Here is a 23,115-nt window from a genome sequence, read left to right on the forward strand (position 1 = left end):
GAGTGGTAGGCTTAGGTATTTGCAGGATGGCATTGATCCTGGAAGAAGATAGGTGTCTTTCCCCTGCAGAAATATCGTGCCCTAGGTAATGCTCTCGGGGAAGACATAGTTGCAATTTAGACTTAGATGCCTTATGACCCTTAAGGGCAAGCGCAGTTAATAGGGTAAGTGAATCTTGTTCACAGGCTTCTAAGGAGGGAGAAGCCAGCATTAAGTCATCTACATACTGGATTAAGGTAGAACCCATGTCAAAGGCTAGGGAGTCCAGGTCTTTCTTCAAAATTTGCGAAAAAAGAGTGGGAGACTCTCGGTACCCCATAGGGAGCCGACATCCGGTGTACTGGAGCCCTTGGTAAGTAAAGGCAAACAAAAATCTATCTGGGTGGATTGGGATAGAAAAGAAAGCAGACCAGAGATCCACAACGGTAAAGTAGGTAGCCGTTGCTGGGATACATGACAAGATAGTTGCAGGGTTAGGAACAATGGGAAAAGAGGGTAAGACCGCAGCATTAACTGCTTGGAGGTCTTGCACAAATCGGTAAGTGTCTTTTCCAGGTATCTTTACTGGGAGGATAGGAGTGTTACATGGGCTGCGGGTGGGAATAATAATCCCTTGTTGTAATAGTGAGGTGATAACAGGTCGAATTCCTTCTTTGGCTTCTCTGGAAATGGGGTACTGCGGGACACAAGGGAGAGGCCTTGTCGTGTTTAGCGAAATGCGTACGGGTTCAGCACTTATTATGTGGCCTACCTCGTTTGAATGGGTTGACCATAATTGTGGACGCACCTGTGCTAAAAGTTCCTGTTGCAACGAGGAAGTGTCAGGCTCGGTGTCTCTCAGGTCAGATTCTTGTAATAATGTCAATATTGCTTCCCCTCCGGGTTCTGGTATGTCAAGATAAATACCATCCAGGGTACAATAAATGACACAACCTAATTTGCATAACAAATCTTTCCCCAGTAGATTAACTGGTGTGGACGGGCTGAGCAAAAAGGCATGCTGATCAGAAATAGGTCCAATAGTAACTGACAAGGGTTGAGACACAGGGTGGGGGATAGACTGACCACTTATACCCATTGCTTTCACGATTTCTGTTGAAAACGGAACATGGGAGAATTCTGAAATTCTTAAAGTAGAGCGAGAAGCACCGGTATCAACTAAGCAAGATACCGTTTGACCATTTACAAAGCACTGCAGGCTGGGTCCAGACTGATCTAGGGGAATCAAGGGAGCAATGATGTCACAATCCTCCACGCTGTCCTATGCGGGGTTACTATAGTGGTTTAGGGTTGGGGTTTGGGTTTGGTTGGAGAGCGGGAGGGAAAATGGCGAGGGTTGAGGTCCGAGCTGATCAGTTGGGACACGTGGTTTTCCAGTGACTAGCTTGTTTGCCATAATGGCACTGGTTTCCGTAGACCCCATTGACCATGTGGCTGGTGTTGGGTATTTGTACTTGTCCCTTATTCGGTTGTCCTCCCCCTCTGCCTCTTCCTCTTCCTCTCCCCCTGCCCCTTCCCCTTTGATTTGCACTATGGTTTTGTAATTGTTGAATCTGAATGGCTATTAATTTGGTCTCACTATCTTCTTTTGATTTTTCTAGTTTCTTTTGGAAATGTTGTGCGGCAGCTAATAATTCTGGCAAAGGTTTTCCCTCCCAGACGATCACTACCCGTTGAATTTCACTTGAAATCTTGGGTAAAGGTCCTTGAACAAAGGCAGAAGCCACGGCTTGTGGTGCATTTTGTTCAGGGTCATTCATACCCGAGTGGCGTTCAAACACCTGTTTTAATCTCTGGAGGTAATCAGCTGGGTCTTCCCCCTTGTTTTGTTTGCATGCATTAATTTTAGTCCAATCGGCTTTCTGTGGGCAAATTGTAAGTACCGCATCTAGTAGTTTCTTATGAGCATCGGCTAACGCTTGGTGGGTACCGGGATTTTGGGCTGGCCAGCGGGCTGCCATATGAAGTCTTTGAAAGGTTTCTCAGGGAAGGATGGCTCGCAAGAGTTGATTTAAATCTGCCCAAGTAGGGTCATAACAAGTGATAATGGTTTGGAGCTCTTCTTGGAATTTTACGGGATCTTCCCTGATTTTTGGAAATGCTCGAGCTAGGTTAAATAAGTCTGTTGGGGACCATGGGACATGCACAGTTACTAGGTCTGTCCCTTGTCCTGGAAGTTGTCGGAGCGGGTGCAATCCAGCCTGGGCTATAGTGGGTCGTGGCCGGAGGCCATATTTGAAGGGATCGGGGCTTGGACTGTGTCGAGGTTGATTAGTAACCACAGAAGTGGGTCCTGGGCTGGCAGTCCTGTCAGATATATCCGAGTCAGGGCTGGTAGTAGAGTCAGGCAGAGTTTCTTGTGCTTTATAAGCTGGTGGACACCCCAGGGGTGCAGTAGGAATTGGGGACCATAGATCTAGCAGGTCCTCAGTTGTTTCTTGAAGATGGGGTACCCCTTCTAATGCTGGATACATATGTCTAGGGCCTGAATTTGTGGGAGAGGCCAATTTCTCCCATACTTCTTTCAATTGTAGTTTTAATTTTTCCTGGGAGTCGTTAAGGCTCTGAATTTGTGACTTATTACGCCTTTTTGAAGCTTCATCATACCAGTCAAAAAATGCATCCCATGCTGTCTGGGATACTTTGGATCCCAGTGACTCCAATGCCCCTCTCAAATACATTATTTTGTCTAGATCAAAGGTTCCTGCCTCGGGGAATTGTTTGCTGGGATCATCTCTAGTGAAAAAATGCCATTTACCCAGAAACTTGCAAGTTTTGGGAGAATAATGTGTATACATGTAACAGGCTGGGGTTTCTTTAGAGGGAACTGGCACTTGCTTCGACTGTCCTCTTCCCATTTTCACTCACACAAGACGCAGGAATGGTTTTTTGAGATACTTCCACTTAATAGTCCCATTAAGATGTTTGAGTTTGGCTACCTCGGATGTGGTAATTTCTGCCTCCATATCCTCATTCCGATTAGCCACCCTGCCACTATCCCCAAGATCATCATTAGCTGCATTAAAAATGGAGGCAAAGTATTTGTTTAGATATTCAGCCATGCCTAGATTATCCTTACCCTCCACCCCATCCTCAGTGCTTAGCGGTCCCACTTCTTCTTTCTTTGTTTTCTTCCTATTTTTATGGCTATAGAACCTTTTACTATTGGTTTTAATTCCCTTTGCAAGGTCCAACTCTACTTGGCTTTTGGCCTTTCTCACTTTGTCTCTACATTTTCTGACTTTCAAGAGGTAGCTTTCCTTGCTGATCCCTCCCATCTTCCACTCCTTGTAGGCGTTCTGCTTTCTCTAAAACACCTGTCTGAGATGCTTGCTCATCCAGCTTGCTCTACGATTCTTGCCTATGAATTTTGTCCCCTTCCTTGGCATGCAGGCTTCAGATAGTTCCTGGAACTTTGACTTGAAGTAATTCCAAGCCTCCTCCACCTTTAGATCGATGAGTTCTTCAGTCTAGTCCACTTTCCCAACTAATTCCCTTAATTTTTTAAAGTTAGCCCTTTTGAAATCAAAGCCTCTAGTCACAGATCAATTTTTGTTTATCCTTCCATTTAGTTTGAACTGAATTAGCTGATGTTGTCTCCTACAACCAGTTCTTCTATGAGGTCCTCACTACTCACCAATACCAAATCTAAAATGGCATCCCCTCTTGTTGGTTCAGTAACTATTTGGTGAAGGAATCCCTCAGCTATCACATCCAGGAAAATCTGGGCCCTATTATTTCCACTAGCACTTGTCCTTCAGTCTATATCCGGGAAGTTTAAAGTCTCTCATAATCACACAGTTCCCAGTAATATTTACTTCATTAAATGCCTTAAAGAGGTCACTATCCATGTCCAAATCAGATCCTGGTGGTCTGTAACACACCCCAAACACTATCCCTGGGGAAGCTCTAGTAGTTTTCTTCCCCATGTGATTTTTACCCAGACAGACTCTGTCTTATCAATTCCATTACTTCTAATTTCTTTACAGTCTACCTCATCATTGATATACAATGCTACTGCACCACCTTTGCCTTTATATCTCTTTCCTACACAGCACATACCTTCAATACTTGTACACCACTCGTGACTACTATTCCACCATGTTTCTGTTATCCCTATATCTGGTTTTACTTTCTCTACCAGTAGCTCTAGTTGCTTCGTTTTGTTACCCAGGTTCCTCGCATTGGTACACAAACATCTTAATTTTTGTTGTTTGGCTTCGCTCACATTCTTTACTTGATTTCACACAGTCATTCTACTGCCAATATCACCTGTTAGACTGGTATCTACACTACCCCTCTGCTTAATGTCCATTCTGCACCCCACTGCTTTGTTTTGTCTTACTTCATTTTCCTCCGTCTCAATGCTAAAATCAGGAGTGGAGATTAGCTGGGCATCTCCCAACCATATTCCCCAACTCCCTAGTTTAAAGATCTCTTACTCAGTTGTGCCAGCCTCCATCTTATGTAATATCCATCAGTAAATACTTCTTTTCAATGTGATTCATCTTTTCTGTAAGAGCTGATTGGGTGAAATGTATCCCCAATGTTATTTCATTGATTTAAGTGGAGTTACACTATCTATCTATCTATCTATCTCCTCTCCTCTCCTCTCTCGGGAATGGTTTATTTCATTTGGTTGGATCCTGGCTAGACTGATTTGTGTGAGGGAAACGTGATGTGTTTGAGATAAAGAGACATCATTTTGTTTCTTTCAGATGTGGATCATTGTGATAGGTGTCCAGCACATCAGTATCCAAACAGGGACCAAGATAAATGCATCCCTAAGACTGCAAACTTCCTCTCCTCTGAAGAACCTTTGGGATTTGTTTTGGCTTCTTTTGCTCTTTTATTTTCTCTTCTCACAGCCTGGGTGCTAGGAATGTTTATTAAGCACCGGGACACTCCCATAGTGAGGGCCAACAACCGGGATCTCACCTCCCTCCTGCTCTGCTTTCTCTGCACCTTGATATTCATTGGCCGGCCTGGGCAGGTGACCTGCCTTCTCCGACAAACAGCTTTTGGTACCATCTTCTCAGTCTCCGTTTCTTCCGTGCTGGCAAAAACCATCACTGTGGTTCTGGCCTTCAGGGCCACAACGCCAGGAGCCAGGATGAGGAAGTGGATGGGGAAAAGACTGGCCAGCTCTGTTGTCATTTCCTGTTCCCTTGTCCAATTTGGGATCTGCACTGTCTGGCTGGGAACGGCTCTCCCCTTCCGCGAGTTGGACATAAAATCAGAGACTGGACAGATCTTAGTGCTATGCAATGAGGGCTCAAACACGGTCTTCTACTGTGTCCTGGGCTACAAGGTAGGTGAGGTAATATCTTTTATGGGATCAACTGCGGCTGGTGAAAGGGACAAGCTTTTGACCTTACACAGAGAACTTCTTTGGGTCTCACCACTATGACTTTCCGCAGCAGCTAATACAATGAGACTTTGATTTTGGTTAGATGCAAGAAGTGCTACTGCAATATGAGTAGCCTTGGAAAGATAAGACCTTTTTATCAGTAAATGTCACTAAACTTTGGTTTCCCTGCACACACACACACACACACACACAGCGGCGGAAAAATACTTCCATTGATGATAATAAAAATTTACAGATAGACAAAGTAAGAAAAATGCTGCTTGAAAATATGATTTAATACTATTTACTCTCTATATGTGACGTACAATACTGACAATTTGTTTTAATGCTTTAAAGCTTTTACACTTTGAATCTCATCATCATTATACAATTATTGTCTGACACCCCCCCAATTTCCCACAATTGTGAACATTTAAATCGATACAAATTTTTAAAAATGCTTTAAAATAAACAGGTGTCATAATCATAAAATAATAACAATGAAATTCTGCCAAGCCTAAACACATACTATCTTATACCATTTTATTTTCTCTAGGAAAAATTCACCTGGAAGAGAAGTGTGAAGAAAATCAAACCGCCATCGCAGAATTCATACTCGTGGGATTCCCGAGTACTGAAAAACTGCAGCTGGTTTGCTTTGGCGTCTTTTTAGCGATTTACCTTGTGACAATAATTGGGAACCTCCTCATCGTAATTACACCATGTTGACAGATCGCAGTCTCCACACCCCTATGTATTTCTTTCTAGGAAATTTATCCTTCTTGGAAATCTGGTACACGACAAATCTGGTCCCAGGTTGTTGTTTGGCTTGCTCACCAAGGATAACGTTGTATCATTCACAGGCTGCATGGTGCAGTGTAACGTCTTTGGTGCCCTGGCCGTTGCTGAATGCCTCCTTCTCACCGTCATGTCTTATGATCGGTATTTAGCTATTTGCAAGTCGCTGCATTACATGACACTCATGAATGACCAGGTTTGCACGCAGTTAGCAGCTGTTTTCTGGGCAACTGGCTTCACAGGGACATCAGTAATCGTATGTTTTCTGTCTAATTTAAATTTCAGTGGCCCCAATGAGATCGACCATTTCTTTTGTGATATTACATCCCTGATAAAACTCCCCTGCTCCAATACGTACTTGGTTGACAAAATGATTTTCTTCTTTTCTTCAGCTGTGTCACTTATCCCATTCCTCTTGATCCTGGCGTCCTACGTTTCTATTCTCAGGGCCATCCTCAGGATCCCTTCCAACATCGGGAGGCAACAGGCCTTTTTCACCTGCTCGTCTCATTATATATAGTCTGAAGAACAGGGAAGTTCACAAGGCTCTGAAGAAGCTTCTTAGTGCAACATTAGTGCAAGAAAGCTGTGAAGATGACTTTTTGTCTTTTTTTAAATTATTTTAACCAGGGATGGGCTCAGTTACTTTCTCTAATCATATACTTTCTCTGTCTGCATGAATTGTCCTTTATGTTAAACAATATCTATCTGTCTATCCAGCCATCCCTCCATCTATCCATCCATCCATCCATCTATCTATCTATCAATCAGAAAATCTTACTCGGAGTTGAAAATATATTGTATTATTCTCCAGGATGGCAGATCAATGCATAGAATCAGAATATTAGAGTTGGAAGGGACCTCAGGAGGTCATCTAGTCTGGGGGAATTTGTGTGGATTTGTGGGAGTGGTGAATGAAGTGGGTGTGCTGTGCTGAGGGATTATGTGTGTTTGGGGGCTATTGTGGGTGTTGGTTTTGCTGTTTTGTGTCTGGGCGGCGGTGCTGGCAAAACCTGGAGCTAGGAATTTTTATGGGATTTAGAGGCCTACAAAACCTTCCCCTTAGCTTCCCTTCTTCCTGGAGGCCCACAACACTGCGCTGGTTACGCTGATCACCTTAGCCCTTTGTCCCCAACTCCAGCCAGCCCACGCCTGGCTAAGAGACCAGGCTAAATTGGGGGTGTGTCTGTCTGGAGGCCGGAGGACATCACTGGAATGAGGTAATGGTCCCCACCTAGAAGGGCTGGCCAGAATATGAAATTCATTTAAGAAGAAATAATAAATAGGAAAAAAAAACCTCACAATTTAAAAGAGCAAAAATAAAATAAAATAATCGTAAGGGAAAAACAATACAGAAAAAACCTTAAAAATAATAATAAATACAATGATATAACACTAACGTAATAAAAAATAAAATTATATCAAACTTCCACAAAGATAAAAATTAAGAGAGAGATGACACAAAACTAAAGGGGAAATCATAAAAGGAGAAAAATGTTTAAAAAAAAAAAAAAAAAGAATATTTTTAAAAAGAAAGCAAGAAAGAAAAAGGAAATTTTAAACTGAAATGTGCTAACTGAGAGTCAAAGGGACCTTTGCTCCCCATCACCTTTTAGAAGTTTCTGTGTGCTCCCCAGTCTCTGCCCCCCAGGACGGGGCTAACGGCAGTCTCACTCCGGCCATGCGGCCACCCCAGCCTGGGAGTGAGGGGGGGCCCCCTCCTGGGCTTCCAGACCCACAGACAAAGCCCGGGGGGAACCGCGCCCATTTATACTTGCCGGACACAAGGCTCTTGCTCTTGTTGTACAGGAGGCTAGCTGACCCCCCTGTTGTACAATGAGCAATGAGGGCTCCCTCCGTGTGGGGCAGAGGGATACCCCGCGCTCCAGGGACGAGGTAGCTGGCGGACAGACTCCGTGGGAGCGGAGAATGTCGGCAGGCTCGACTCTGCCTTTGACGGAGTCATCCCCACTTGAGCAAGCGAGACTCTCCGCAACCTCCAGGCACCTCTTCCGTCAGTGGACGGTGACCCTGACTAGGGGAGAGACCCCCGGATAAAGCGAGAGAAAGACGGGGTGTCCCTCGGCTGGGCCCCCTGGGGCGAGATTCAGCCCAGCCGCAGCGGGGTACACAAGGTTCAGAGGTGGAGAGGGGAAGGAGAGAGAGAGCCGGGCTGGGGGCCTGCGAGCTCTAATCCCCTCTCTGCACCGGCCTGAGTCCCCCCACTCAGGGCTTTTCCCAGCATGTACCCAGCTCACACAGCCTTGTGACACAGCTCCGGGCCCAGCCTTCAGAATGAGGGGAGTGAAAAAGGCACGTCTGCCTCTGCCCAGGCCGGGCAGGAAATCCCTCCGCCCGCCTGGAACTGGCCCCTGGGGACACAGCTGGAATTGTGACTCATCCAGACTTCCAGAGCCTCACCCCGGGAAAGGGAACAGAAAATGTGTCTTTAAAATTCAACTTTAGCTAACTGGCCGGGCCACGCAAGGCCCTGCACTCAGTGTGCTGGCATTTCTCTGCTTGTCTGTGTTTATTTAGCATGGGAACGTTTGAAAATCGCATCCAAGCAGATTCCAGAATGTCAGGAAATGTTCTAGATCCTTGCATTTCAGTTTAGTTTCACCCTGTCAATTTCCTGGTTTCCACTGCTTCGTTTGGGGATAATTACAACTTCCGTCTACTGTAGTTTACTCTGAATGACTGGTGCATGAAATCAACTTTTACTGCATCGTAATGTTGGGTGTAACTGGGAATACTCCCGTGGTTAGCACAGGTTATTTTGTCTTGGAATAACACAGAGGCGGAATCTCTGTTTTAAAAGTAAAATGGATCTGAGCCTTGCATATCGATCTGCATCTGTTTCTTCATTGGTAGTTGGCTGACTGGTTTAGTTATCTGTGTTACGGAACAAAAATAACATTAAATTTAGCGAGTAAAGGTGGTATTTGAAAACGTGTTGAAATAACTTCTTGGAGAACAGAGAGAGGTCAGCACCGAGTGCTGTGAACATCTCCTGCTAAAAGGGGAAAATTGACTCGTGTAGTTGAAAGGTAACTGGTACTGGGCAGGATTTGCATTGAAATGAAATTGACAGTTTGAAACGAAACAGAGGTACAAGGGCCTAGAACATTTCCTGACATCCTGGAATCTGGTCGGCCGTGATTTTAAAAGTTAGCGTGTTAGATAAACACAGACAGACAGAGAAATGCCAGCACCCTGAGTGCAGGGCCTCAGGCAATTTCTGTTTGAAGAAAACGTGACTCGTCGTTCACCCAGATCTATGAAAATCCAGGTACAGCTCAAACAAAACTGAGGCATGCATAGGCCTTTATTACACCATCCCTTATGAACTATTCCTCCAGTGCCCGGTCTTCTCCCCCAGGTTACAGCTGGGGGAACTGAGGCACGGAGAGCTGAGGTAATTCAGTTGCGTAGTTGGGTTGAGGTCACAAGAGCTCCAGGTGACTTGACTTCCTCTCTATAACCCCTGCTGCCTGGCTGCCCTTGTTACCGTTGTAGGCTGGGATTGTCAAGGCGGTCTAAGGGAGTTAGGCCTCCAAGACGTGCATGCCTTACTCTCCCTTAGGCTCCTTTGCAAATCCCAGCCTTCATAGTTCTCAAAGTCAGGAGAAGCCCAGGCCTTGGAAGATAAGTGAGACCCAGGGCCAGAACTACAAAGGGGTTTAGGCATCTAAAGACGCTAATATCAGTCTTCTGGGATTTGCAGTAACACCTAAGCAAGTTAGGTGCCTAAATCCCATTGAATGTCCGTGGGATTTAGCTACCTGGCAGAGTTAGGAGCTTTGGGAAATACCAGTATATACCTGCCCCACCTTTAGGTGCCCAAATCCCTTGGTAATCCCGGCCCAGAGAAAGCACAGAAGCTGGGCTGGAGTCAGGCAGCCCTGGGGGAAATCCTAGGGTCTGGGCTAGGCAGGGGGTCAGACTAGAGGAGCAGAACGGCCCCTTTTGGCTTTAATTTTAATGAGTCTATGAACCTTTGCCTCTGGGCCTCTGCTTCTGAGCTATGCAGGTCTTTCAGGAGTGAGTCCCACAAGCCCTTAGGCAATAGACATGGGTAAATCACCTTCCCGCAGCATCGCTCCTTTAATGCCAGTGACGTCAAAGCCAGCTACACACTGCTCAGCTGCAGAGAGCAACCAGTCTGAATCTAGTTCTGTCAGGTCATGCTCTGAGTGAGGGGTGAGATGATTCTTACACACTTGTGTCCTTGGCATCTATATAGATAGATAGATAATGACCGAAAAATCCATAGAGGCCAGTACAGTTAGTGTGCTATGTCCATTAAATATATGTGTGGGGATTAGCATACAAGGGAAATTAAAGACCGTGAATCAGAATTGCTGTCAGAACTCACTAAGGATTTCACTGTTAAGTTACTCAAACAACTAGGGATAGTCGGGGGAAAGAAAATTCCTCCAGTGGAAAATTTTAACTTTTCATCAGAAACTCCAAACCCATTTTTTTTAGGCAACTGCAAACTTTCAGCTGAAAAATGTAAGGTTTAAGATGAAAACCAAAGAAGATAGAAAACTGAATACTCAGTAAGCAAACAGATCTTGAAGGAAAGCAGACACATTGTGAGAACAGTGTTTTGCTAAAAAAAAAAAAACAAAAAAAAACAATTTTCCATCCCAAAAAACCCAACCAACCAACCAACCAAAATTCAACTGAATATTTCCAACCAGACTTCAACTTCAAACAAGGGTGGGGAACCTTAACACCACCATAACTGGATACCCATTGATTCTATTGCATCTGTTTGATTTCTGTTTCAAAGGAAAGTAAAACTGAGTAAGCGGCAAAGCCGATACCCACAGAATGTGTGTTATAGAGATTATGAGCTTTGAACCCAGTTTCCGAGTTGCACCCACCAGCCAGATCTGTCTATCCTGACACGGAGCTCAGATGGACAGGCAGGAGGTCACTGGGACTAGAAACCTCTTTGTCTAGCACCGTATCGAGGCTCCATCACTGCTGACAGCTGAGCACAAATACGGTAACGAGGTGCACAGAATACACACTTTATAAGACACAGCCTGTCCCCCAAAGAGCTCACAGGCCTAGTAGACCCGGCAGAGAAAGGGAGGGAGGGAAGGAGAGTCCCAGGGAGGGGAAGTGACTGGCTGAAGGTCATACAGCAGGTCAGTGGCAGAGCCAAGAACAGAGCCCAGGTGTCCTGATTGCCACTGACCCGCACAGCACAGACACAAAGTCACAAAGGGAAACGATACAGCACAGCAGTAACTGAGCCATGCCACTAACCCATCGTCACACAGCTTTGTAGGCGTGGCTGGCATTGGGGGCCATAAATCAACGTGTGAATTGGCAGCAGGCCATCTGTGTGGAATCATCACAGCCGAGTGGCCGTGTCGGACGCTGGGTGAGTCCCTGTCGTAGTTCCCTGGCAATGGGGCTGAGGCTGTGCTGGTGTTTTACAGTTTCAGCTCCAGGCCCAAGCTGCGACCCTGCGGTTGGTCACAATTGAGGGACTTTCTTTGCTAGGACTGTTGGATTCAGCGTGTACCTTGTTCCATCTTCTTACTGCATTTTATCAAGCCAGGTCCTGGCTCAGATCTTCACAGGTGTGAACTGACCCAGTTTCCAAGAGTGTGCGCATTGACATCAGTGGGATAACGCACTGGACTAGTCGTCTCATTCTCCGCAGCGAGGAGCCCTCACCGCCCCTGCTCAGTGGATGTGGTCAGAGCTGTGCTCGGACAGTCACATCTCCAGTTATTATGGAGAGAGGAATCAGGGTCATTCCCTCGGTCACTCTAATCCTCACCGCTGCCCTTCTCCTTCCCTCCGCAGGCAGGACACAATGTGCTGAAGAAGAAAATGTCCAGCCTGACGACCGTGACCGAGTTCCTTCTCCTGGGATTCTCTGAGATGCGGGAGCTGCAGATTTTGCACTTTGTGGTGTTCCTAGAGATTTACCTGGCAGCCTTGATGGGGAACCTTCTTATCATCACAGCCATAGCCCTCGACCGCCACCTTCACACCCCCATGTACTTCTTCCTGGTCAATCTGTCCATCCTAGACATTGGCTCCATCTCTGTCACCGTCCTCAAATCCATGGTCAATTCCCTCATGAACACCAGGTCCATTTCTTACGCTGGATGTGTCGCCCAAGTCTTTTTCCTCCTCTTCTTGGTGGGAGCAGATTTTTGCCTTCTCACTGTCATGGCGTACGATCGCTACGTCGCCATCTGCCAGCCACTGCACTACGAGAGAGTCATGAACAGGGGAGCTTGTGTCCAAATGGCAGCCGCGGCCTGGGCCAGCGGTGTTCTCAATGCTGCCCTGCACACCGGGAACACATTTGCAGTGTCCTTCTGCAGAGGCAACCCGGTGGATCAGTTCTTCTGTGAAATTCCCCAGCTACTCAAGCTCTCCTGCTCTGACTCCTACCTCACTGAAATGGGGTTCTTCTCTTTAGTGCGGGCTTAGACTTATGCTACTTTGTTTTGATAATTGTGTCGTATGTTCAGATCATCAGCACAGCGCTGAGAATCCCCTCAGAACAGGGCCGGCACAAAGCATTCTCCACCAGCCTGCCTCACCTCACGGTGCTCTCCTTATTAGTATGCACTGGCGGCTTAGCCTACCTGAAACCCCTCTCCAGCTCAACGACACGGCTGGATCCCGTGGTGGCTGTTTTATATACTGTGGTGCCTCCCGTGATGCATCCCATCATCTATAGCATGAGAAACAAGGAGATCAAAGCTTCCCTGCAGAAACTGACAGGGTGGTGGTTATCCACTAAAAATTAAAGGTCCATTTTTTCCTCTGACTGCGATTTCATTCTGTGTCTGTATAGAAATGGAATCAAGAGGTGACATTAGTGTCTCTGTGAGGACATGCTTTGCAATCTCTTTACATGCAAAGGGGCATTTACAGTGACATAAATGCACACTGTAGGAGAGTAAAGAGTTAAAAACCGGACAAATGGGCAGTTACAGGGAACGGGGTCAAGGCAGGGGGAAACCTTGTTTCCGTTAACTGGTGTGAATTCTAGTTAAAGTCTGTTCTCTCTCTTCTCCTCCTCCCTTCCTGGACATCTGCGCAGGGGATGAGACTAACTATCACCACTCCTGCACAAGGCCTCTGGTGGGAAGAAAGCATTATCTTCCTTCCCACTGGCATGCCTTTACGTCAAAGAATGTTAGTGTAAAATGTAGAGGTTTTAAGGTGATGTGCCTGCCCTCGGTATGGTAATCCCGTAAACAACAAACAAGGGCGGGTAGAATTGTATTCATCATGTAGTTGTTAATATTCATTGTACAGGGGTCAGTGTAACCAAATAAGGGTCTGTGGGGAGTTGCTGGAAATGTACACATTTACATACCGGTATGGATAAAAGGATTGTAAAGTAACCCCCTCATTGCTCACTCACAGCGTTGAGGTGGAATGAGCTGACAATAAAGGTTTCCGTCCCCCCAATCCACCCCAGGGACAACCTGTTTGGTTATTTCTAACACACACAAACTCAGCTCAATGGAGTCACTGTAGATTTACACTAGTAGAAATAAGATCGGAATCTGTTTATCTGTCTATGTGTCTCTCTCAGGTCTCTGTACTGCCACCCGTCCCTGGGCTAGCTGAGTACCATCCACATAAAAGCAGCAGCCAGATCAAAGTCTTGTGATCTTGATGAGGTCATTGGGTCGTCTCCTTTTGGGCGTATAAACTCTGCTTGTGTTATGCTGGCTGTTGGTTTATTGCTTGATTGTGTAACTCCGAGGGATGTGACAGTGTGAAATCCTAAGCTCTGTGTTGTGGACATATTGCCAAGCTGACGGCACATTTCTGCTGTCTCTCAGGGGCCGCGTGTTGTGCTGGATTCCAGACAGCTGCCCTGGCTGAAGGACCACCACTGACAGCCATCAAGACAAGGCTTCTGGGGGTCATTGATTTGTATGGTCTTTGAATGAATTCCCCGCTCTGCTCCGGGAAAACAGGCAGCTAGAGAATGGAACGTCACAGTTTAAACCCATGGCACAGAGACGGGGGCCTGGTGAACAGCACGGTTTTGCTTTCTGCAGTGAGAGACTGAACATGGATACAAACAGGACAGACAGAAAGAAACAAGAGGGAAGGAGTGACTCTACCCAGCTGGAAACTCTGATGAACCTGGGACTCAGGGAAGGGGTAAGATCAGACCACGGGAGGGGTCTGCGTCTGCCCTCAGCCGAGGGCATCTTCAGGATGGTGGAAATGATGCGGCTGTAAGACAAGAGGATGAGCAAAAACGGAACCAGCGAAAGGAACGTTGTAAGGATAGTAAGAGCAACTTCATTCTGGCGGGTGTCTGTGCAGCCCAGTCTCATCACAGGGAGAATGTCGCAGAAGAAATGGCTGATTCTATCAGACCCACAGAAAGGCAGCGTAAATATGGAAAGGGTGTGTCCAAACGCAGCAGGATACCAGTGGTCCAGGAACCAGCTGTCATCTGAGCGCAGAGGGTTTGGTTTAGAATGAGGGTGTCTTGCAGGGGATGGCACATGGCCACGTATCGGTCATATGCCATGACACAGAGGAGGCAGCACGCCGTGATGCCAAAGAGAACAAAGAAACACATCTGAGCGCCGCAGCCCGCGAAGGAGTTGGTCTGGGTCTCCAACAGCAGCTTCACCAGCATCTTGGGCTGGGTGACTGAGGTGTAGCAGATCTGCCAGGAAGGATAAATTCCTGGGGAAGCAATACATGGGGGTGTGAAGGGCAGAGTCAGCGATCGTGACGATCACAATCAGTGTGTTTCCCACCAAGGCCAGCACACAGAAGGTGAACACCAGCAGAAAGAGCAGGACTTGCAACAACTGGTTTTCTTAAAAAAACTAATTCAAATGGTTCAAATTGTCATAACTGCTTGTCCAAACACTCAATGATTGTGAATTTAAAACTCATCTCCTTTGACTATTCTGATCTAACGCACGATCTGAAAAAAAGAAAATATGGCGCTTAGCTGTAACCGTGAGAGAAGTATCACTGTTGGCTAACAGCTAAACTCATGCTTAAGTCTGCTTATTTTTTTTAATTTAGGGGGTTTGTGTCATGGTGCCCTGAGTGGCTCACAGCTAAGTGTGCCAAGCTCAGGTCAGAGCGTCAGAAACCAGGGCAGACACCCCAGACGGGGGGTATATTCCATCATTAGATTTCACCATGCCAGTAATGAAAGTGTGCTCCTGGATCACTATCTATCACTGTCATGGTCACAGACAGTCCCCTTCTACTCTCTGGCTTCTCTTTACCACCCAGACAAAGAGGACTGTGTGATAAAGGGTTATGAAAACCAGAAATCATATAAACTAGATTCTTCCAGCCCCAAAGGATCGGTCGCTCACCCTAAATCATTGGGTGCTCAGGTTCTTACCAAAAACAACACAGCACCCACTTCTTTCGTAAACTAACTACAGATTTCTTAATTAAGAAAAAGAAATGAGAGCCTTATCGAGAGGTTAAAGCAGATAAAATACATTACAGCTGCATCAGATTGTGTTGTCTAAATGGTAGCAGAGAAGTCGTAATCTGCCAGTCTCTTACAGTCTTCATGAGTTTCTCGGGGTTGACCCAAACGGATTTGGGGAACTCTGTCTTGTATCTGAAAACTCCCCTGGCAGCATCCAAAAAGATCAGAGAATCCCATCCAGTGCGCCTTTTTTTAGTTGAAAACAGTCTATCAGTCCCTTTCAGCACGCCATGGAGCTTGCTTTGGTCACTGAAAACAGACAAAGCTTGGGGATCAACCATTCTCCAGCATAACAGTTTTCTCACGCACAGTTCTAAGGCTCCAATTCTGGTTTATGGCCCATTTCATTGCAGAGCTATAGCTAATGCATTTAGTGACAATAATCCAGAGCATTTCATTCGCTTTCATTAACACCATGACAAGAAGAAAACTCTTCCAAAGCATCCTTTGATTTAAGTCCAGGATCAACACATGAGAAAGAGCATGGCAGCAGCAGGCTAATCCAGTTGCACTAATACACATCAAACAAGATACATAGACAATGCAAACAGCCTTCAGCCGGCTGCAGATAAACACAGGCAGTAACATTAACATTTAACGGTGAATTGGGACACTGAACACTGCCTTGAGGTCATGACCTGGCCTCAGTTAGCTGCTAGAGCCACAGTATGGATGTGATTTTCAGCTGGTCCTGTGGTAATTAGACACCCAACATCCACTGACTTTCTGTTGGAGGGCAGCACTCACCTCCCTTGGGCCAATTGCTTCCAGTTCACCGGTTCCTGGAACCGTCATGTCTGCAGTGCTGGGATGTTCATGAACTCACCTGACTCAAATTCATGTTAAAGGTAAAAGTATTAGTCACACAACTACGTTTTTACTGTTTTCACTCATTTCTTCAGATGATCCAGGCTTTTGGCAGAGATCATCAGTGTTGTAACTCCAAGTTGTCTTTGTGGCCATGTTAGGTTATCTGTTTCAATAAATAGTGAGGCTGATTCAACCCCAGGCCCCTGTCACTTGCTGAGACTCATGAGAAAAGAGGTGACGGGTGACTGACACTGGAATTGTCTTCTCATTCTACAGCCAAACTATTTTGACCTCTGAGGCCTCCCCATTCCCCCAACCTTTCCCTGAAGTCTTGGATTGAAGAAGTAACATGATGAGTTGATGGGAGGGATTATATTCAGGTTTCGTTTGTTGAGATGAGAGGATGTTACGGTGAATATATGCGAAATGATCTTATGGTGAGTGAAAAGGGTAGAATGCTATCATTGACTGAGGAACAAAAATGGTATGATTTGTGAAGAGGGAATCGTTTACGGTAGATTGTGAAGGGTAGGTCTATAACAGGTGGAGGTGTGGAAAGTCTAGGTATAAGTAATTGCTCTAGTGAATATTATGGTTTAGGAATGCAGTACTATCCAATGGTTAGTGGAGGATAGAGAAGCCTATTGCTAGTGGAGGGCGGTGAAGTTCAAATGCTGATTACAGGATAAAAGATAAGGTTGTTAATGCAGAAATGCAAGAGACCTATCAGCCCAGGCCTGTAAGACCTCGGCCGGGGCCCCTCACTCCCGACCCATGGAGCCCAGGACTCAGCCAGTGTTCCCCTCTCCTGACACGCAGCACCAGCACCTCGGTGGGTGCCCGAGTCTGGACCCGAAGCCTCCCCACCTCAGCCAGTGCCCCCCACTTACAAGCCGTAGCCAATGGAAAGTCCCTGCCTGGAGCACTGTCATGACCGGAAAGCCCTCACCCAACCTAACACGTATCTTACGGACAGCGATGGCTGCTCCATGCCCAGCGGGATGGGTCTTGCCTGGCGTCAGCTATGCTCGGGCTCTGACTGCTCTGCCTCGCTTTCCACGCTCCTCAGGGCTGGACCCTACTACCGAGGGGAAAGAAGTGGCGGGTCACACAGGGAAAAACAAGACAGCGCTCCTCGCAGCCCGCAGTGCCGCGCAGCCTCCTCTTCTCGCTTCTCCCACGGCGCCCTGCTCTGCCCTCCATCTCCTTCCCATGACGACATCACAGCTGCACTTACAAATGCCATGTTGCCTCAGCCCCCAAAGAGTCATTCTGCACAGGTCAATACTGTCCCTTCCGCGGGTGTTAATGCCACAGAGCTCTGACTCACAGCCAGTGATGCCGACGACAGAAAGCTCAGGACTGCTCATCTCTGATTAGATGGTGTCCTTCCATCTGCTCCTCCGGCAGGGCCTCCTGGACGATTCCCCTGCAAGCACAGCAAATAATCATTTCTTAGAACGTAAGCCCCAGCTGAGGGGAGGCAGCTTTCTCTACTCAGTCCTTATCAGACATTGATCATAGCGGCCACTAAGGGTGATGCACGGAGGCAGCTGTCCTGGAGCAGCAGTGACCCCAGGTGGACATATCACCGAAGGGAGGTTCTTCATGTCCAGCCTAGTGAGGAGACTCCTCCATCTACCCTTTAAACGCCCAAAGGCACATTCTACAACCATTCTGCAACTGCTTAACCTCTTATTAAAACACTCCTGGTCGCCTTCAAGGTGGCCAGTGGAGGGCTTCATTAGCCAAGGGAGCAAGGGGTAAGCAAGATCCCCCAGGATCACTACGGGCATTTCCACACCCCCGATGACAATTTTTTGGTCAGGGAAGAAAGTGTCCGCCTGCATCTCAGAGAACAGGCCCGAGTTACGAAATACGCGAGTGTCATGCACCTTCTCAGACCACCCAACACTGATGTCTGTGAAACGAACCTTGTGATCCCCAAGCCCCTGCAGGACCATGGAAAAGTACCCCTTGCGGTTTATGTACTCGGTCACCAGGTGTGCAGGCGCTAAGATGGGGATGTGCGTCCCGTCAATGGCCACCCCCCGCAGTTTGGGAAGCCCATCGTGGCAAACATCTCCACTATGTCCTGCACATTTCCCACAGTCACTAGCCTTCGTAGCAGAAGTCTATTGATGGCCCTACACACCAGGTGCATGGCAATGCCCACTGTGCATTTACCGACTCCAAATTCATTCCCAACCGAGCGGTAACAGTTGGGGGTTGCCAGCTTCGACAGAGCGATGGCGACTCTCTTCTCCACCGTCAGAGCTAGTCTCAATCGAGTGTTCACGTGCTTCAGGGACGGTGACAGCTCCGAGCACAGTCCAAGGAAAGTTGCCTTTTGCATACAAAAGTTTTGCAGCCACTGATCATCATCCCACAGCTGCATAACGATGCGGTCCCATCAGTCTGTGCTTGTTTCCCTGCACCAGAACTTGCGCTCCATGGACTGCAGGTGACACGTTACAGCCTGCAGCAATCAGGAATTGTTCTGCTCGATTGCCTGTATCAGGACAGCCACGGTGGCATAGGTGCAGTACCTCCTTCGCCTTCTTGCTCTATTACTACAGTATTTCAGGATAAGCCGAGTTGTATTTGTCATGATCAGAATTACAGAGCGGAGTGCAGTTGTCTCCATGTCTCTGCAGCAGTGGGGATCGGGGGAGTAAAAAAAGGCGCAAAAATCCTTTTCCTGTTTCTTTGGGGGGAAGGGGAGACAGAAAATTATGGGTGGCACAGAATGGGAAGGAGGCGAACATCCCGCAGTGCTGAAGGAACAGGTTCAAGACTATTTAGAAGGATTGGACATACACAAGTCCATGGGGTTGGATGCAATGCACCCGAGGGTGCTGAGGGAGTTGGCTGAGGTGATTTCAGAGCCATTGACTATTATCTTTGAAAGCTCATGGCAACAGGGGGAGGTCCCTGAGGACTGGAAAAAAGCAAATCTAGTGCCCAGCTTCAAGAAAGGGAGGAAAGAGGATCTAGGGAACTACAGACCGGTCAGCCCCACTTCAATCCCTGGAAAAATCATGGAGCAGGTCATCAAGGAATCCATTTTAAGGCACTTGGAAGAGAGGAAGGTGATCAGGAACAGTCAACACGGATTCATCAAGGGAAAGTCATGACTGACCAACCTGATTGCTTTCTATGATGAGGTGACTGTTTCTGTGGATGTAGGGAAGGCCGTGGATGTGATATACCTTGACTTTAGCAAAGTTTTTGATGCTGTCTCTCACAGTATTCTTATCAGCAAGTTAAAGAAGTATGGGTTGGATGAATGGACTATAAAATGGATAGAGAACTGGCTAGAGCATAGGGCTCAATGAGTAGTGATCAATGGCTCCATGTCTAACTGGCAACCGGTCACAAGTGGAGTTCCCCAGGGGTCGGTCCTGGGGCCGGTTTTGTTCAACATCTTTATTAATGATCTGGAGGATGGGGTAGATTGCACCCTCAGCAAGTTTGCAGATGACACTAAGCTGGGGGAGTGGTAGATACCCTGCAAGGTAGGGATAGGATACAGAGTGACCTAAACAAACTGGAGGATTGGGCCAAAAGAAATCTGATGAGGTTCAACAAAGAAAAGTGCAGAGTCCTGCACTTAGGAAGGAAGAATCCCATGCACAGCTATAGACTGGGGACCGATGAGCTGGGCAGCAGCTCTGCAGAAAATGACCTGGAGGTAACAGTAGATAAAAAGCTGGATCTGAGTCAGCAGTGTGCCCTGGTTGTCAAGAAGGCTAATAGCATACTGGGCTGCATTAGGAGGAGCATTGCCAGCAGGTCACGGGAAGTGATTATTTCCCTCTATTCGGTGCTGGTGAGGCCGCATTTGGAGTATTGTGTCCAGTTTTGGGCCCCCCGCTACAAAAAGGATGTGGACAAGTTGGAGAGAGTGCAGCGGAGGGCAACAAAAATGATGAGGGGGCTGGAGCACATGGCTTATGAGGAGAGGCTGAGGGAACTGGGCTTGTTTAGTCTGCAAAAGAGAAGAATGAGGGGGATTTGATAGCAGCCTTCAACTACCTGAAAGGGGGTTCCAGGGAGGATGGGGCTAGGCTGTTCTCTGTGGTGGCAGATGACAGAACAAGGAGCAACCGTCTCAAGTTGCTGGGCGGGAGGTCTAGGTTGGACATTAGGAAAAGGTTTTTCACCAGGAGGGTGGTGAAGCACTGGAATGGGTTACCTCGGGAGGTGGTGGAATCTCCATCTTTAGAGGTTTTTAAGCTGAGGCTTGACAAAGCCCTGGCTGGGATGATTTAGCTGAGGTTAGTCCTGCTTTGAGCAGGGGCTTGGACTAGATGACCTCCTGAGGTCCCTGCCAACTCTCATCTTCTATGATTCTATGATTCTAAGAACAGGGTAGAGAACAGTGACAAATGACACGTATGACGAAGGGTGAGACTGGGGGGATATTTCTGAACAAAGGGCTGGGAGAGGGGTCTAGGGGGTTAGAGGAAAGGAGAAGGAGAATCAGGACTCCCGGTTTGTAAACCTGTCCGCGGGAGGGGCGTGAGGTCCAGTGAGTTAGACCAGGGTGGATGAAGACGTAGGACTCCTGGGTTCTTTCCTCTGCTCTCCGAGGGGAGTGGGATGTTGTGGGTTAGAGCAGGGGAGGCTGGGAATCGGGACTCCTGGTTTCTAATCCTGATCCTGGCAGGGGAGTGGTTTCAGGGGGTTAGAACAGAGCAGGTGAAGATTCAGGACTCCCAGGTTTAATTCCCAGCTCTTGATGGGCAGTGGGGTGTAGTGGGTTACAGCAGGGCCAGAGGTGGAAGTCAGGACTCCTGGGTTCTGTTCCCAAGGCTGGGGAAATAGTTTGTGAGAGGATTTGAAAGCACAGAGCATCTCAATGGACGAAGACAATAACAACTCATTTCCAGAACACGCATGACGTGCTCAGTGTATTCTGCCCTTGCAGCCTCCCCCCCCCACCTCACACAACCAGCCAGCCGTTGCTTTGCAGGTATCAGGTTTATTGAGTTGAGGGCACACAGAGAACGACAAAGGATCAAATACGGGGAGGAGAACAGCAACAAGTGACATGTAACACGGCAGGTGAGACCGGGGGGATATTTCTTAATGAAGGGACAGAGTTTGAGCTGCCCGTGGGCAGACGGCGCTATGGGGGCAGAGGGTGAAGGGTGGGGAAGGGGCGGCTATGCTGTAGGAAGGGCCCTAGGGGAGGAAACAGCTGACCGATATGACCGGTGTTCAGAGGCGGGTGAGGAGCCGGGGGCGGTGGCGGGTGTGGGAGGGACAGAGCGGGATTAGAGGAAGAGGCAAGTTCCCTGCCTGCCCTCCGTGCTCAGGGTTAGGCCGAAATGCTCTTGACGAAGAGCACGGCCTGCCCGTCCAAGCAGACGAGCACAATTTTCGCGGTGGAGCTGACACCGGTGTAGGAGAGGCTCCAGGGGTTAAACGTGCAGACGGTGATGCTGCAGGTCCCCTTGCTCTCTTGCTTGTTGGCCCCAGCGGCCGTCCCGCCCGTGGTGCAGACAGTGTTGATGTCGAAATTGTTGACATTGGTGGGGCCGTGGATGAAGGTGTTGCTGAACTTCCAGTACAGCAGCCGCTCCCACATCATCTTGTTGCAGTAGGCGTTGTTGTTGATGGCCTCGGTTTTGGGCATGTCCATGTGATTTTTCCGGAACAGGTCATGCAGGGGGTTCCACAGGTCGCCGCTGGCAAGGGCCAGGCAGGCAGCCAGCAGCAGCAGGACGGCAGGGCGGGGTCCCATCGCAGCCATGGCTGTGTGTGTCGCTGGATCGTCCTGCCGCGGGCACAGAGGAGGGGGATGGATGGAGACAGTGCGAGGCAGGGACCGGCTCCCTCCATGGCACCTTCCCTCTCCTACCCCGTTATCCCCCCAAAGCCCCTCCCATTATTCCTGCCCCATTGTGTGAGGGGCTGCCCCGAGCCCAGCTGCCATCACTGATCCCTGGCCTCTATCCGAGGTGGGGCTAGAACCCAGGAGTCCCGGCTCCCAGCCCCTCTGCTGCAACCACTAGCTCACGCTGCCTCCTGGTAAGAAGCCCGGCCATTGCTGCTCCACACGGCTCTGTTCTCTCCTCCCTCCCGGCTGCTGGAGCCTCCCGCAACTCACCCAAGTCCTTGTTCCTTCGCTGTTGTGGGAGCTGCACCTCACCCTGATCCTCCTTCCGTCCTGCAGCGTGTTATACAGAGCCCCGCCGGACGTGGAGGCGGAGGAGTGGGAGGGCAAACCCAGTAAACAATTGGGGAAGGACGAATGCCTGATATCAGGCAATTAAACTATTGGGTAAGGACGATTTCTCCATATCAGGCAATTAAGAGCAGTGACCCAGCAGGCTGGGCACGGGCGGCGAACACCCAGCACCAGTCCTGCCAGAGACCTGGCCTCCAAATAAACATCTGAGAGTGTGTCTAGCCAGCGAGTGAAGGTCTGATTGCAGTGCGGGTGGCAGAGACATCCCAGCTTTAGTCTTTCTGTTGTAGGTAAGAATTGTGGGCGCAGAGTTCAGCCTTGGGTAACTTCCCCAGTGCCAGCCTGCCAGGGACCCTGGGTACCTGCTGGGGTTGCCATCCCGTGCTGCAGTCCATGCCACCATGTCCCCTCTGCTGTTGTTACACGGTGTGAGCTAGATGAAAGCTAGTGTAGCTATCTTAGACC

At 48.1% G+C, this 23,115-nt stretch overlaps 1 protein-coding gene and 1 pseudogene across 1 annotated transcript; one reads left to right on the plus strand and one right to left on the minus strand.

The window, feature by feature from the left end:
• Window positions 1-6,102: 6,102 nt before the first annotated feature.
• Window positions 6,103-6,668, plus strand: LOC137164737 (olfactory receptor 6P1-like; annotated as a pseudogene).
• Window positions 6,669-21,777: 15,109 nt separating this feature from the next.
• LOC137164738 (ribonuclease-like) lies at window positions 21,778-22,212 on the minus strand. The gene has a single exon (XM_067565674.1). It carries the CDS (start codon window positions 22,210-22,212, stop codon window positions 21,778-21,780), a length of 435 nt encoding a protein of 144 aa, XP_067421775.1.
• Between the last annotated feature and the right edge of the window lie 903 nt (window positions 22,213-23,115).

This window comes from Emydura macquarii, unplaced genomic scaffold, assembly GCF_026122565.2.
Source record: "Emydura macquarii macquarii isolate MOO-44397 ecotype Brisbane River unplaced genomic scaffold, CSIRO-AGI_Emac_v2 contig_2692, whole genome shotgun sequence".
Classification (NCBI taxonomy): domain Eukaryota; kingdom Metazoa; phylum Chordata; order Testudines; family Chelidae; genus Emydura; species Emydura macquarii.

Bases quoted from the DNA above. Each gene is read 5' to 3' on its own strand.
- LOC137164738 (XM_067565674.1), bottom strand. From the start codon at position 22,212: ATGGCTGCGATGGGACCCCGCCCTGCCGTCCTGCTGCTGCTGGCTGCC.